Genomic DNA, 17,472 nt, shown 5'->3' with positions numbered 1-17,472 from the left:
AGGTCATGATGTAATGATATATGTGGAGCATGTATGTGGTTTGTGTTGTCCGATGTGTTTACACTTGGCTAGATTGCAACCAGAATGCATCTCAAAACTCCGCCTGAGGTGATTGGAGAAATCTGCTTTAAATCCAGCATGTGCACATGACCTTTTAGTTATCTGATTGCTATCTTTGAATGTAAATGGGGCACTAAACTCAGTCATTTGTTCAACCTTTATTTGACCAATTGAGATTGAATTTGACTATTGAGGGGTTATCCTCATTTAAAATGGTATCGAGATATACAAAGGAATAAAAAATGTGTGTGACAGCTAGTCACAGGGTCATAAACTTGATGTAGAGGAAAATATGAAGTAGAATAAATACATACTATGAAATAAATAGAATAAATAACTAAAACAGATTAAAATAAACAAGAACAAGGGTACTAAACAGATAAAATTACATTAAAGGTAAAAGTAAAAGCAGTTACAATCAGTTAAAACAAGATCTGAAGTAAGGCCTTTGATCACTCATACTGGTAGCACAAAGTTTAAGCCTTTGGCAGATTGTCCCATGTGTAAGGTGTACTGTATGAAAATTACCTTTTTCCTAATTCAGTTCTGACTAATGAAATGTGGACCAGCAACATGTTCTGTGTTTGAGTACTGAGGTTATATAAGTTCAGGGCTAAAAGGGATTAAATATATACAGTGGATGCATCTTTATTAAAGCTTTATAAATTAATAAAAATCAATGCTGGTCCTGCCTCACAGCCAAAGACGCCCAACCAAACTTTTGCGGAAGATACCACAGCAACACCAGTGTACCATCACTGTAACTTCATATGTGGCGTGTCTTGTCTCCCCTCCCCAGGTCATCAACTGGGAGAGCACACTGCAAGTTCCCCCACAGGTGAAGCTGAGCCCTGAGGCTGTCGACATCATCGGCCGCCTCTGCTGCTCCGCCGAGGAGCGACTTGGGGGCAACGGTGCTGGCGAGATCAAGGCCCACCCTTTCTTCAACCAGATGGACTTCTCCAGCAACCTGCGGCAGCAGCCGGCCCCCTACCGGCCCAAGATCGCCCACCCCATGGACACGTCCAACTTTGACCCCGTGGAGGAGGAGGGGGGCCCAGGCGCATGGAGTGACAGCGGGGACAGTACCCGGGCCTGGGACACACTCTGCTCCCCTCATGGGAAACACCCCGAGCACGCATTCTACGAGTTCACCTTCCGCAGGTTCTTCGACGACAATGGTTGCCCTTTCCGTTACCCCAAGCCCCCTGAGGCCAGCCAGGCACCGCCCAGCGGCACCGGAGCCAACAGCATGAGCCCCGAAGAGGAAGAGGAGCAGGAGGAGGATGAGGAGGAGGATGAGGAAGAAGAAGAGGAAGAGGAGGAAGAGCAGGGGGAGGGATGTGAGCCGGTGTATGTCTAGAATCCCAGATGGCAGGCGTCCCTTTCCAACGATCAGCGCTCATCAGCCCGCTCCCTGTCACCCTCCCATTTACCACTGCTCTTGGGTGTGTGTATGTGTTTATGTGTGTGTTGGTATAAGTGCTACACGGTTGCGCATGTGTATGCAGACCTGAAAATGTGTGAATATGTGTTTTAGAGTGTGCGAGTGTAAGGGCCTGATGAGCTAACGTGTTAAATGATTCAGACACCACCACGTGGAATCTAGAGAAGGACTACAATACGAAACTCCCCTGATCTGGGACCAAGAAACAGCATGCCCCGCGTGACCAACTGCGTCAAGGCTCACGAGCACGCAGCTATGAAAACAGCCTAAGAAATCCGAGAACAGGTCAAAAGGAACAGATCGTTTATGTCGTTGGAAATGTCAGCGTCTAAGGTTGTTCGACAAGTCTTGACTACACTTTGAAGCGGGGACTTTTTGTGATTCTTCCAGGGTTTGTGAGCGCTCTTGTCGTATCCCATTCCTTCCACCCTGGGTCTTACAGACGACCGAAATGCCTCCACAGTGATCTTTTTGACACAGGAAGTCCACAGAACTACTTCCTGTTCTATCTGAGCTGCTTTACACTCGGAGACTGTTGGACTTGGCCATGTGAAGAGTGGAACCAGTTTACGGCCTTTGCAAATGTTGGGGAAAATGTCAGGGCGCTATGAATGGAGTATTCGTCAAGCACAGGGGGGACTTGATAAATGTAACGTCTCTTTTTCAGCTGTTGTGAAATAAGCTACAAAACACACGCATGCACTCGCACACACCCACACCCACTTTTTTCAGTATAGCTATTGTTCATTCAAACAAGTGTTCTCTAAGTCGCTTCTTTAGGGAGGAACACTACGTGTTTTGCAGGGTTGCTTTCAGTGTCCATATTGAGGTTTCAAGAAGTTGGTTCAGATGAGATGGACTAACAGATCACCTCCTCTTACACTTTTCAGCCTCAAAGAAAAAGTTTATTAGTGCCATCTTGTGGTTTGATAGAACATGTGTGTCTCCCTTTTAAAATCAGCAGCATTTAGTTTTTGTAAAATTTCCATATGTTCACTTTCAAAGTCTGCATTTACAGTCAGTCATATTTTGAAAAATCAGAATCAAATGAACCAAACAAGATTTTTTTTTTTTTTTTTTTGGTTCGTCCATCTCCCTTCATTTTGTGATGATTCTTGTTCGATGTAATGTTGTTAAGATGGTCCTTCTGCCCTCGGAGGTTATTGTTACAAATATTGTCTCGTTCACAAAATGGTTTCCGTTACTACTCCATTTTTGACCCACCATTTCAAAGCTTGCCACCATAAAAAAATTTTAAAAACCCAATCCATATCCACAGTATTACAGCTATTCTGCTAGGATCAGTCCCTCCCATGCTGAAAACACACATCTTAACTTAACTACCCTCCTTTACTCTAATGGAGGCTATCGTCTGTCGTAAAAACACAAAGCAGAGTTTTCTCACAGCGGCAAAACGTGATAGTATGACTATGTGCAATACAGAAAAATACATTATATATAGTTTTCTAAACACTTAATATCCTTTTCAACTTTTAGTATTGAAACGCGCTATGTACAAATATATTGGTGTATGTGTGTATATGTATATATATATATATATACACACACACATATACATATATTATTTTTCCTTTCAGTTACAACATGACTCCATGCTGCTTATTATTGTGGTTAATATTATTTACATTATTATTATTATTATTATTATTATTATCGTTATTACAATTGTACCTATTTTGTTTTATTGTGGCTTAAAGAAGTGTTGGTTTAATTGCAAAGTGTGTTTGGGTTTGGGAAGTAACAAACTGTGTGCCTTTCTAGTTGAATGTTGGAGTGGGTATAGCCACTCGATGATGAGGATGATGACGATCAGTGTTTGCAGAATTTGGATGGCAGACTCCCCTGCCTTCTGCAGCCGGGCTGGTCCTGAGTGCAGAGGAGGAGGACGAAAAAGGTTTTGGGGTTGAGAGAGAGATCGACCAGAGTAGACGAGAGTTTGGAAAAGGCAGTAACAACGAGGCAAGGCAGGGTTGGCTTATGAGTGAATAGCTTTCTCTATTTTACAAGACAGCTCACGGCAAAAAAAAAAATTGACAAGGAGTTAGTGTTTGGTACATTTTGTGTTTTAATTTATCCTAAATGACCACAAGTTTATTTGTTAAACTCTGTACTTGGGCTACAAACCTGTGCCATGTTCTGCACTGGAGCCCTGTCGCCCAGGCAGACGATACTCATTATCGTTCAGTACCCTCTTCGCTTAATGACAATCAGCAAGTAATGCTTCTCTCTTTATGTTGAACTGAACTGTCTGGTCAGTGTATACCAGCAGTTCCAACAGTATTCTGTATTTGACTTTATGACTAGGAAGGGTAAGGAACTAAGAACTGCAAGTTCTTCTGCCATCGGTCATTCTCGAATTCAAGACCTTGTAACTAGTGGCAAGATAAATAATCATATTTGTTGGTCAGACTTGTTACACTAGATTTTTTTTTCTTTGCTTGACAATGTATTGAAAGTTTGTCTCTTACTAAATGTGCCTTGTGTTTTCTAAGTTGGGCAGCACAAACTTAAAAAAAAATGACCCTTCCTATTATCATCTTGTTTTCACAATTCTGTATTAATCCAGGGAAAGTTGAGTGAGCACAACTTGTTTTTTCAGTGACAACCTGCTTCACATTTAACTGCAAAAGTAACACTGGCTATGTTTACATGCCTGTATGGAAAAAAATCCACCCTAAAACAGTTTGAGAGCATAAAATGATTGATTGATCTAAAACATCAATGGTAAACATCAGGTCTTGGTGTCAGTCCCTCAGAATCAAGGAGCTTTTTCTGGGCTACATGAGGCAGAGGCCGGTTGAGGGAAAGTGGGTACACATAAAAAAAAAAAAAATCAAACACTTAATAACTATTGGAATACATTGGACATCACAGATTAATGATATATTACAGAGTATTCAATTGTGCATTTTTATCTTAAGGTCAGAAGAAAGCATCCATAATTTTGAGCTTTCACAAATACACAAGACCTCAAAATGAATAAATCACAGCCACACGGACGTAATCATGGACACAGGGTTTTCACCACTGTGACTTGTTGCTACTTATGTCACTTTAAAGTTGTGAAGCTCAGTAATCTGTGATGATAAGTGACCACCAAAGTTGGTGGTGAACAGTAGGTCAGAGCACTAGGATCCTGATATAAAAAATACAAAATAATAAGTGATTTATTTGCCAATTTATGTGCCAATTTTCTGTTACACATCATCAAAATCAAACGTTGTTTATTTAACAATTTCAGTAGATTAAGGTGGTTATATTTAAGAATGTTAGTCCACCTTAGTGGTGGGAGGCTAACAGCATCCAGCCAGTATCCAACAATGAGACTGTCCTACAGAACAGCTAGAGGGGAAGTGAAATAGTATCACATCTTTCAAAATGGGTGAAATATCCCTTTAAAATAGTTGCAGAGCTAACAAAGAAGTCATTTTTCATTCCATCAGGACTTTAATCAGAGTGTGGCCAATACCTTGGTCAGTGTGTGCATGTAAATGTAGCCAGTGCCACCTGGAAGCTGCCCAGTACAACCACAGTCTTCAGCTGGTGGCCATAGCAGCTCCACCGGGTCAGCTGAGGGGTCAGTGCCTTGCTCAAGGGCAGCTTGAGTAAAGTTGAGGAAGAGAGGGCGTTGCTCACTCACTTGCCCCATCCGGTGTTTCCCAGCCAATCCAGGTGTTCAAACAGGCACCTTCGTACTTCTCTAACCTCTAGGCTGTTGCCGATTGCCAATCCACATTCACCAGGATGGACTACTCAGTGAAAAATAGCTTTACAACGAGAGGCCGCCCTGCCAGGCGGCTCTCTGGAGTGTGTGAGTGCCACAGAGTGTGTGAGGTGTTTCCTGGATGCGTCTTTATCCTCTGTTTCTAAGGTTAGAGAGTGATGACTGACAATCTTTGACTGACTTGATATCTTTCAATCTGATTTCTTCTTGGGACTTTCTTACTTGTGTATCTTTTCATTTTGTATTTTTACTCTAGGGAGCTTCTGGGGTCTTAGATGCTCCTTAATGTATGATACAATTCTGTTACTCTTGAGTTTATATTTATACAGATATACATATTTTTTGTATCTTTTTTCTCTTTTTTTCCATTTCCCTTGTGCTAATGTTCAAACATCCATGTCTACGCAGTATTATAGATGATGTAATTTGGACAGCTATATCTCTTTTTTTACATTTATGTATGAACTGAGAATTTGTAAAAATGCTTTCACTGTCCTTATGTGTAAAATATATGTATAAATTAAATTAACCAACATTGACGTGTGTGTTATTTCACTAAGGTGTCCTCTATATGTATTGTTAGAACAGTGGACACAATTGCAGGGTTTTTTTTTTTTGTTTGTTTGTTTGTTTGTTTTTTGTCATTTTTGAGTGCCAAAGTGTTTTGTTTTTTTTTTTTTTCCTTAGGTGTGTATATAATATTCAGCCATTTATTGTGAGGGCATTAGGGCACATATTTACATGTGATTGTTTATCAAAAAATCACACACTTTATTACAGCATGCATACCTGCTATTTACAATTTTAAATAGTAGTAGTAGGCATGACAGAAGTTATTTCTGTGGCTCACTTGTGGTTAACTCTTCAGGTGAAACCCACCTGAACTCACTCTACTCATTTTGATATTTGGAAATGAGGCTTTCCCTACATTTTTTAGGCTGGGATAAAGCTGTCTGATGTGCATTACTAATAGTTTTAATGTGCAGAACTGTCAATGCCATTTCAGACTGCTGCCAGGAAAAGCATTTATACTTTTTTTTTCTTTTTTCTAATTCATTAATCTGTCAAAATGTTGATAAATGTTGAAAGACTTTTAGTGTATCATCTTATTCCTACCTCAGTAATGCAAATCTGCCAATGACTTATGTTGTAAATATAGTTACATTACTGCTTAAATTAAGATTACCTTTACGAGTTTGATTTACAAAAACAAAAAAACAAAACAAAAACAAACAAACAAAAAAACAGCATAATCGCATTGAAAATGGCTAAGAGCCATATTGCTTGGACTGATTGTTTGAAAATGAGAACTCTTTCTGACTTTAATTAATAGCAAAGCAAACTTTTCAAAAACAGATCAGCAAGAATATTGAGTACTGGATATGACTTATAGAAATGTATGTACAAAAATACTAAAATGACATATAAATCCTTCATGCCTGGATAGATTATACTTGTGAAACTTATGATCAGAATAGTCATTCTTACAGTTTCATTAATATCTAGCAGGCATTGCTTCTTTTCCTTTGGACCCTCAGAGCTCCCAGTCTAGGATCCCGCATCACTGAACAACATATTTGGATCTACTTTATGTGCAGATACTTTCTATTTTTCCTGATTTATCAGATTATTAGATAGACGGGATGTAAAACCAGACCGTAAAAAAACTAACTGTTCACACAGTTACAGAGTGCACCCCCTACAGAGTGCAGAGTCACAAACACATCCACTGTGTGAGAGCCGTACAGCCACATTAATGAATCCACTGAAGGTATTCTTGTTTTAAATAGTCTAAGACTTTTTCCTTTGAAAGAATATTTGTTGATTTCATGTTGAGTCCCAAATCTCTGAATTTACAAAATATATATATTTTTTGCAAATAAGATAAAATGTGGAGATCATCATAAATGGAATACAAACCAAACCATGCGTTTATTGAACCGTTACACCGCCACAAGTTGGTGGTTGAACGATACAGCCAATATGTAGAGAGCAGGGCAGCTGAAGGCCAATATATGATGCAGATTAGAGCGTGGATTGGGCTGCATATTTTTGTCCAAACCCAGTGTGAGACGGGAGCACAGTAACCTGACCCGAGCCTGAGATTTTGCTTGTCCTCTATCCAGGGGCGCCGTATATGGGGGAAAAGTTAGGACAATTCCAAGGGCCCTTCCCTGACAGGGGCCCCAGAAAATAGGTAAAAGCTAATATAAAATTATTAAACCATCATCGAGTAAATATATACACTACTCACAAAAAGTTAGGGATATTTGGCTTTTGGGTGAAATTTATGGAAAATATAAAAAGTTCACGCTACAGTGATATTATATCATGAAAGTAGGGCATTTAAGTAGAAGCATGCACTGGTGATTTCCTCATCTCAAACAATTTCTTGAAACAAAAGCCAACAACAGTGGTGGGTATACCACAACAAAAAATGTCAGTGTCAATAACTTGTCATGTGCCCTTGAGCATCAATTACATCTTGACAACGACGTCTCATGCTGTTCACAAGTCGAGTTATTGTCTGCTGAGGCATGGCATCCCACTCTTCTTGAAGGGCGGCCCTCAGGACATTGAGGTTCTGGGGTACAGAGCTCCGAGCCTCTACACGGCGACTCAGCTGATCCCATAGGTTTTCTATGGGATTCAGGTATGAGAAAGTGCAGGCCACTCCATTTGAGGCACCCCAGTCTCCAGCAGCCATTCCTCGATGAGAGCATCAAACACCTGATGTGAATTTTGCCGTTAAACTCCTTGTTAGAGAACAGCAACTTGTGCAGAAAGTACAACAGTTGGACATGTGCATTCAAAAGTTTACAGAAGGTCACATTAAGTTCACCTGTAAAGGTTATAATGCATTTTAGGTTCATCCTGAAATTTCACCCGAAAGCCAAATATCCCTAACCTTTTGTGAGTAGCATATATTTTTTTTTCATGGGGCCCAAAATTCCTGGCGGCGCCTCTGCCTCTATCTCTAGGCTACATTTACCACCTGAAATAGCCAACTTGAACCTCAACAAAATTCCTAAATTTTTGTCCAACCCTGGCCCAGCCTGTCGGGTCCCGACAGGCTCGAGTTGGGTATCCACACTCTAACACAGATATCATGTTATTTTTTGTTTAAATAAAATATAATTTAATAATAACAATAACAAATGAGACACAAAACTGCAGAACTTAAATGAAATTTTATTCGATACTAATATCTGCTTTGTCTCGGTTTGCCTCAGTAGATCTGCAGCGCATTTTATCTTAAATTTAAAAAAAAAAAAAAAAGTGAATCCCCAAACAAAATGTCCACAGGTGATCAGAAAACTAAACTTTAACCTTTATTTAACCAAAATCTCTGAATGAAAAAAGAAGACAAAATATACAGAAATCTCTGGAAACGACAATGTTTTTTTTTTCTCCATAATGCATCGTACCGAAATCGTGATCCAAAAACCGCAATACAAGCCAGACCCTGAGTTTATTGAACCTGATACAGATCGATAGACAGATAGATGGATGCTGTTTTCAGATGCTGCTGTGAGGAGGCCGGCCTCGGCGGTGCACACTGTGGCCCGGGGGCCGGTGTGCTGTCACCGACCTGCAGGATTACATAACCTCCTGGGCAGCAGCACGCCGCTGTGGCCATGAACCCATTGGCCGGTACCGCTGTATCCCACAATGCAGAGCGCATGGCGCGTCATTGAAGAGGGACGATGATGGCGGCGGTCGGTGCACCAGAAGTGATCACACAGCTGGAAAGCGCTGCCAAAGTTTTAATGGTAAGAAATTCGTGGTTGTTTCTAGTCCGGGAGACGGCGCGCCCGTCTAACTTTGTTTTCGGTGGAGTTGCGGGCCGCGTGCGGCTGTTTGTGTCTCTCCGGCGGGGTTTTCCCGGTGGAAGGGCTCCGCGAGCGATGCGTGGCGCAGTGCCTTGCCTGTCTCCATCCCGCAAAAATCCAGTCATCATCGCCGCCGTTATCCCCCCCTCCTCTTTAGCTCCTCCGCGACCCCCGCCGACACCTAAAACCCCCCGCGGCCGACACTTTGACACGCGGGTCACTTTTCCAGAAAGTTCTCGGCGGTGTCGCGAGGCGTTTTGCCGCCAGTTCGGAGGCGACATGAAGTTTAGTGGCTGTGGCTGTGAGGAGCCAGCCGGAGCATCTCGCTGCCATGGCTGCGCACACACGCTGCTGGAGCTGGAGCTGGAGCTAGTCCTGTCCCTCCACACCACACTCTGCTAGCCACTGCCCCGCTCTGCTGTCCGCTCACACACACTCACACACACTCCACTGGATTGAATTAGTGTCCATGTGTGAGCTAACAGTGCCCACAACAGTCGGCTAACCATGTGCATGTCATGAGTGTGTGTTGAATAAGCGCTTAGCTACAGCCTGTTGTGCTCTGCCATTTTGCCTCGCCGTGTTGTGCTGCTGGTCAGTGTTACATGTGCTGTCACGCACCGACACACACACGCGAGCCGCTGAACACAACACCCGCTGCTGACGCTTAGCCAGCAAGTTTCTGCAGCCATGTAGTTTACAAGAGATGTTCAGGTCCATTCATGAGATGGTTTCTGTAACCCCCCTGTTACCTTCAGATTTACTTTTTAAAATCAGAAATACTATTGATCCCCTTGGGAAAATGGGTAATTTGGCTCAATTTGACCTAGGTAATTTAAACCTCCAGAAAGAGATTATAATAAAAATTGTTAACAAAGTTTATGTGTCAGGTACTTTATGTTTCTTGCAGGGCTGAATGACTTATCCATATTGTATCATTATGTAGATGTGAATATGTGTGATATTAATATCTAAGAAGACGATGATATGGACAATATCAGATTCAGGGTTCAGGATAGACTAAGACACTGATTGTTCTATTCTGATCAATAAAATACTTTGTGAGGGAACTGCATTTTCTACATCCACTTGGTATTACTGTGCTGTTTGTTGATGAATGCTCAGTTTTCACTGTTGGTACACTTAAAATATTGTTGAAGCATTATGTTGAAGCAGTAGTTGCAGCAAAATGTTTGATTTTATTTTATTATTATTTTTTAAATTTTTATTTTAATGCAGCCTAAGACAGTGATTTGCCTGTTCTGATCAATACAAAACCTTGCAGAGTTGCTATATTTTCTACATCAAGTTTTTTTTTTTTTTTTTTTGAAGAGGAATTTTTAACTTTCACTGTTACCGCATTTTCAAATAAGTGTGAACCCATAGTCATATTGGATATCATATCGCTATTAAGATATTTGGCATAAATATCAAGGAATGACATTTTGTCTGTGCAGCCCTAGATGTCATCTGTGATTTGGATATTGTCATATGATCATATGGCATGCGTCTTTTACAGTAAAGGGATGCAGTTGCTTGTTATAGCTGCTCTGTTATGTAGTTCTACCTGCACAGTCGTCTTTACCCACGTTTCTAATGCCTCTCACGTCTTAATATGTTGTCAAAGTAGCTGCACTCATCCCTAAAGTATCGTCACCGTGTGGATATACAGGTGTCTGGTGGTAGATGTTGCGATGCTGGATTGTTGTCCATATTTAACCAGCAGGACAGGTTTTTAAGAGACCTCTGTGGTGGGTTTCCTGCAAAAGTGTACAGTGTAGCAGAATAAATCACAGCAATCACAGCAACCTGAAGAGGCCCTTGATCATACAGTCATAACTGTGCACAGAAAATCTCAGGTTGGTAGGTCCAACAGGATGTGGGATTAGCTGTGGACATACATACACACTCAGGGACAGATACACACTATTTAACACATAACCCTCTTGAGGCTTTCGCCTGGAGCAGTGCAGCTTCTGATTGATTCATGGCCCTCTGACTCAACAGGTGCCCTGCCCAACAGGCCTTTAGTGTAGTTAAGATAAGTCGCCTATGAGCAGTGCTATTAGGCACTGACCAAGTTAAACTTGTCCAGTCTAACAGCCATTTTGTCAGGTAACTAACAGCTGCTTAGAGTTGTGTGCTTGGGGACAAAAGAGCCAGTCTCCTGCCACATTTTTATATGCTTTTTGTTTAGTTTGCTAATTAGGTCCCACCACCATAGTCCTTGATATGTGGGACACTGGGCCCTATCTCACACCCAATGCCAATGTAGTATATAAATTGTATATGATATGATAAGCTTTTGGAGTACCTTGTTGTTTAAAGTAGCGTATTAATGATGAAAAACTGATTTTCTTGAAATTGCCATTTCTGCTTAATGCTTCAAAGCAAAATTGAACTCTGGTAGAATATTGGGTTGTATAGTTCTCTTGGTGTTATATGAATCCACATGGTAATGATTAGTTGCTTTGTGCTCCACTGGGCTGATAATCCACAATACTGGATTTATATAAATTAGATATATGAACAGAAGGTCTGGCACCCCTGTGTTTGTGTGATTACAGTTATTTGTGAAAGTATCACATTGTTTCTTTCTGGGACGAGGTCTCTTTTCCACATTTCTTGCAGATGCTACATGCCGGATCTTTTTTTTTTTTTTTTTTTTTTTTTAAATTCCAACGGTAAAACAACAAAATAAAAGCCATTAAATTTCCTTAATGGAAGGGTATTGACATAAAACAAATGGCTAATTCATTAATCAGCTGCATCACTGATCTCATTAGCATAACTGGTTATGTTTATATATCATAGTGTTTATGGCGGGACATGAGGCAGCTCAAACCAGCCTCTTGTTTCCATTAAGAAGGTCAGATCTCATAGTGACAAATGAGGTTTGTAGAGTTTTTTCACAGCAGCCATTTTGACATAAAATAGCAGGTAAACACAGGTGTTACTAATGACATTAATGACGGTTCAGTTCCATTTATGATACAAGTGAGTCAGCATGACCAGCAGCAGGACCCTGGCTCTGTTACACCTGAATGCAGCAGAACCTTCGTTAATATCATTAGTAACACCTGTGTTCACCTGCTATTTCACGTCAGAAAGGCTGCTGTGAAGAGGGTCTGTTATGAGATGCTGAGCAGTGCAAGGTTAGGTTTAGGAAGAATGATGATCCCAGTTGCTCTCAGCCACAGAGCTGCTTTTACTGTTGGTAGGCCTGGAATGTGACTGTATTAGAGATAGACTGATTAATCGATTTACTGGTTAATTGATTGGTCGATGAACTGGGGTGATATCTGGCGTTTTGAGATAATCGGCATTGGTCATAATCTGTGAAGCCAGTAAACAAATGTCTGCAGGCAGCCTTTTCAGAGTGGTGGAATGATCTTAGGTCTCCCCCTTATCTGCTGATAAATGCTGCTGTTAGACGCAGGAAAAATTACTTTTTTAATTTTTTTTAAATTATTATTATTAAATTTTTTTTTTACAAAGTTTAGTTTTTTCGTACCTGTGAACTTTTATTTAGTTGAAACATTTTTAAATTTAAAAAAATGCACTGCAGGCAGAGTGTAGATGTACTTAAGCAAAGAGAAGCAGACAGCATTAGTGTTTAAATAAATGTTCATTGTTCATAAGTTCATTCATTAAAATTTGTCTTTCAGTTGTTATTATTAAAGTGTTGTATTTTATTTAAAAAGAAGAGGCTACACAGTGCATGTGTCCATCGTGCTCTTTTATTTTTTTGACTGGATGGCAACAGCGGGGCCAGCCCCACAAACGTGTCTGTCACTGACTCACTGACACACTGACTGAGTGCTGAAGTTACTCCACTGGTCAGCCAAGCGCCATCGGCCATTGCTCTTTCAAAATTAATTGACATGAACAGTTTTCTTTTGTCCTCGGAGGGCGTTTACAGCAGTTCCACTCATTGACTGCAGTTCTTTCCAAATTTATTGCACACTAACTACAGAATATTTTACTGCTATCCCTGTAAAAAATTGGCCACAATTTGTCTGAACAATTTCTGTCTGAACCAAACTCAAACCTAGCCCGCTGCAGTTTAGCCTGAGTATGATGTGCTATGTGCTCTACGTGTTGAGCCACCCCTGCGCTTCTTTAGTGATGTTATCAGGCTGTGCGATAGGTGTATTTAGTCCTTCATCGTGTTTTCTAACAGAGTCCTTCTAACTGACTGTATATTTAGTGTATGCTGTGAATGATTGCTGCATGCATAATCTTTAATGTGTGTTTTGTGGAATTGTATTTTGTTTTTTTTTCTCCACAGCAAAGGTGAAATTGCCTGTGGTTGTATCTGTCCTCTTTCTTTTTCAAGGTTTTCCTTGTTAGCCTAATCCTTGAGAGCGTGTCGACTTGTAAAATCCATAAAAGAAAGCCTGCAACATTTTAGAAATGATTTAAGTTGATCAAATTATTAGAATACACCACCCAAAGTCACAAAAATGCTTCAAATCCTGGAAAGCCTGCTGATGGAGTAAAGATGAGGCCTCTGTGACAGCTGCATCTGACCAGTGTCATGTCTTACCGCATGACATGCCAATCCTGAGTCCTAGGGTTTGAGCGTATCTGTCCACTGTATCACTTTAAAACATGGAGGTTTGTCTATCATAACAATTTTTGTGCGTATGTTTTTACAGGCACCGCCGTCCATGGTCAGCACAGAACAGAGGCAGCATGCTGAGCACATATTCCTCTCCTTCAGGAAGTCCAAATCCCCTTTTGCCATCTGCAAGCATATCTTAGGTAAGTACGTAGTGACACGCAGCTATCGATTCATTCATTTAGCCTGTTCAGCCTGCTTTCTTTTTTATTATTTTTTTTAAACCTTTGTTTCTCCAGAGAAGACTGATGACTTTTTTTTAACAAGATCCTGCTTCACACTCACACATTTGAGAGCTTTACAACCACACTTATCTTGTTTTCGTTCTGTGCTGTAGGTGGGAAGATAACAGTGAAAACCCTGAGCAGAAGAGTGATTACTAAACATTCTCTCTCCTAGTGCTGACTTCAAGCAAAAACATTAATATTGAATTTAACCAAATCCTGTTTTTGCTGGGGGTGCCCTGGAACTCTGTCAGGGACCCCCGAGGGCATCCTCCAACCCCAGTTTGGGAACCACAGCTCGAGGCAACTCCTGCTTCCCAACCTGATCCTGCAGGCTTTCTTCACAGTGACAGAACAGACTGCCAGTGTCCCTGCAGGATGTTTTTAAATTTTCCATATTGAAGTTTCAATTCGAGCCTCGCTGAATTCACATGTAAATCCTTAAGCTGTACCAACAAAAAGCTCTGTTTACTGAAGAAATCCAAGCTCACTCCTTTTATTCTCTTCCGCACCCTTCTTTCTCGTCCTCTTTTCTCATCCTTGTTCCCTCATCTTGCCTCTTCCCTTTAACTCTTTGCTTTTTGTCTCTTCACCAACCTTTCTCCTTCTCCTGTTTTCTTCTCATCTTCTTTCCACCTCCCCTGTTTTCTCCTTATTTTGTTACTCCCTTTACCTCCTTCTCCTTATCTTTACTTCTTCCTTTACCATTTTGGTCCTTTTTTTCTCTCCCCTCCTCACTTCCCTTCTTGTCTCCTCTTTTGCCCTTCCATCCCTCCTACAACCTTCCTTTCTCCCTCTCGCCTCTCTTGCCCTCATTTTTCACCCTTCTCATTTTGGCCTTTCTCTCTGCCCCTTACTTCCTCTCATCCCTCCTTCCTCATTCCCTCTCTGTCTTCTCCTGCTGCCCTTGCTGTGTCGTCCCTCCTGTCCAGAGACCAGTAAGGTGGACTATGTGCTGTTCCAGGCTGCCACAGCCATCATGGAGGCCGTGGTGCGGGAGTGGATCCTGCTGGAGAAGACCAGCATCGAGTCGCTCCGAACATTCCTCCTTACCTACGTCTTACAGAGACCCAAGTAAGTCACTGGAACTGTATAGCAACTAGGGCTGAACAATTAATAAATATTACTGATATCACAATATGGCCAAGTACAATATTCACATCACAGGAGCTCAATTTTTTTTTTTGTTAAAAGTAACATTTGCGACATTGCTGTAAATAAAGTATTGCTACAGAGTGCTACAGAGATGCTCTGGCCTGACAAACATGATTATTTGTTGCAGGCCCCAGCAAAAAACTCACCATCATCATTTTGATATCTTTTTCAGTGAAAATGAAAGTTATAATGTAAACATTTCTACTAAAATGTGATACTTGAGTCATATCACTGTTGCATAAAGGAATTATAAAGTGAATTGCAATGAACGTCTTGGGGAATTACTTTTATGCCAAAATTACTGAAAGAAAGATGCTGCCAAACATGCATCAAAGGCCAGAGCAAACCGATTTGCCACTTGTGACACCCCCAGATGGTATCTGGGAGGATGCACCAGCCCATTCAAGAATTTGGAAAATGCATTGTACAAATGTGAATCTGAGCCAATATTTCAGGTTTCCAGCTCTTATTCCATTCATGCAAGTATTCCCTTGCTCATTTGTAAGTCTTAATGCATCCGTTGTGTAACATTCAGGAATACAGTTGTCCCTCACTATAATGCGATTCAACTTTCGCGGCCTTGCAGGATTTTTTTTTAGTGCAATTTTGCATGCTTTTTTTTTCACTGGACTTATTTTTCTACGAAGGTTTGAACTTTGAGAGTGTTTAAACGAGAGAGAAAAGTGAGAAAATGTTAATGCCTGTCTGAGAAAAGTGTATAAAGTGTGTAGTGAGGGGTTTTACAGCCTTAAAACATCTATAATAATTGTAAAAAATAAAGCTGACTACTTCGCGGATTTTGCCTATTGCGGGTTATTTTTAGAGCGTAACTCCCGCGATTAACGAGGGACCACTGTAATACTTTGACAGCTGACAGGGAACCAAACTCTATCCTGTAAGCAAGTTTCTTGTTAGTCACAGGGGGCAGGGGTTGTGTGTGTGGGCAGGGGTTGTGTGTGGGTGTGGGTGAGCAAGAAGTCTGTATTTTTTTGTTTGTATTGTTATATGTTTGATGTATTGTAATGTATCATGTGTTTTGTGTCTGTGCTTTGTTGTTTTTTTGGGACCCCCTTGCAAATGAGATGTTTCATCTCAAGGGGCTATCCTATAATAAATTCAAATTCACATGACATTTATTTGCAAGCACCAGTTTGCTTGTAATTTCTCATCCTCTGAATCCCCCAATTGGTTTGGATCAAAGAAAACAAACTGCAGGTCTGATTGCACCCTCAGACACGACACTGTCACTTCACTTTCACTTGGTTTTGGAGCAAGTCACAGAACCTCAGTCCTGCTGCTCTCACTGTGAGTCACTCTGGATCACTGTGTTGACTCAGTGGTCAAACCCCTCCATGTCTCCTGCAGCCTGCAGAAGTATGTCCGCGAGCAGATCCTGCTGGCCGTGGCTGTCATCGTAAAGAGGGGCTCTCTGGACAAATCCATCAACTGTAAAAGCATTTTCCACGAGGTCGGACAGCTCATCAGCAGCGGAAACCCCACAGTGGTGAGAGCATCACCTGCCTGAACCATAGATGTAGCTACAAATAGATTTTGGCAATAGGAACTGAAATGTTTCTTCCTGAAACAAGATGAATATGATTGGGCAAAGCACATTATGGGCTGCTATTTAAGTTATGAATCATCTTAACTCTTTTGCCTACGAAATAGGTATGTGTTTCAGGATATTTGTGAAATACTGGTTGGGGAATTTCAGGCAGCAGTGTCTCTCTGACATTAATGCATTGTGGAATAAATGCTTTTAGCTGTAGTGGCAAACTAGCTTTTCTTCACAGCCACATAGGTCGCCAGTTGTTTTGACTCTAGTCCTGAAATCTGTTCCATTTAATGTGCACAGTCCAACCATTTGTTTAGGGAATCAAAGCTAGAGAATCATGTGAAGTGAATGGTACCTTCTCTGCTCTGCTCCTTGTAACTGTTCTCAATAAACCCTTCACCTTAGTCAACAAAAACTATGACTAAAATAGTTGACAGTGACTGACCAAAAAAATCTGAGGCTCAATTTCCTTTGCCTCACTGGCCACTAATCATGATAAATCAGCTTTAGTGGGTCATTTGAATAAATTTCCATTTTCTCCTCCCATATTTTTGCAGTCCTACATCAGAACGCCCTTAAATACATGAACGTTTGACCATACGTGCAATTTTCAATGCTACTGCTTTTTAAATTTTACCAGCATGAACCTATTCTGCATCCTTGGTAAATCAAGGACAGACTATCATTCTTGTTTGCACTTGAAAAAGCCCCACAAATCCATGATAAATCAACCCCAAAGATTAGACTAAGACCAAAAACATGTGCCGTAATGGACCCTGTTACCTCTCTGAGCATTTGTTCCTTAGCCAGGTAGCTGAGGTCCATCAGA

The 17,472-nt window shown here is 41.0% G+C and overlaps 2 protein-coding genes across 3 annotated transcripts in view; both read left to right on the top strand.

Annotated features, from left to right (window-relative positions):
• Positions 1 to 4,470, top strand: part of lats2 (large tumor suppressor kinase 2) — a 29,623-nt gene extending 25,153 nt beyond the window's left edge. Inside the window, exon 9 of the mRNA XM_030080804.1 lies at positions 860 to 4,470. Coding sequence (XP_029936664.1) covers positions 860 to 1,423 — 564 coding nt within the window. The 3' untranslated portion in view covers positions 1,424 to 4,470. The remainder of the gene's footprint in view (positions 1 to 859) is intronic.
• Positions 4,471 to 8,870: 4,400 nt separating this feature from the next.
• Positions 8,871 to 17,472, top strand: part of xpo4 (exportin 4) — a 62,086-nt gene continuing 53,484 nt past the window's right edge. For both annotated transcript variants that reach the window (XM_030081029.1, XM_030081028.1), the window contains exons 1-4: positions 8,871 to 9,025; positions 13,747 to 13,852; positions 14,866 to 15,007; positions 16,454 to 16,592. In XM_030081029.1, the coding sequence (XP_029936889.1) occupies positions 8,960 to 9,025; positions 13,747 to 13,852; positions 14,866 to 15,007; positions 16,454 to 16,592 (453 nt within the window). In that variant the 5' untranslated portion in view covers positions 8,871 to 8,959. The remainder of the gene's footprint in view (positions 9,026 to 13,746; positions 13,853 to 14,865; positions 15,008 to 16,453; positions 16,593 to 17,472) is intronic.

Source organism: Myripristis murdjan, chromosome 21 (genome assembly GCF_902150065.1).
Source record: "Myripristis murdjan chromosome 21, fMyrMur1.1, whole genome shotgun sequence".
NCBI classification, from domain to species: domain Eukaryota; kingdom Metazoa; phylum Chordata; class Actinopteri; order Holocentriformes; family Holocentridae; genus Myripristis; species Myripristis murdjan.
The sequence above is the reverse complement of the archived record's forward strand: the minus strand, read 5'-3'. Positions and strand labels throughout refer to the sequence as shown.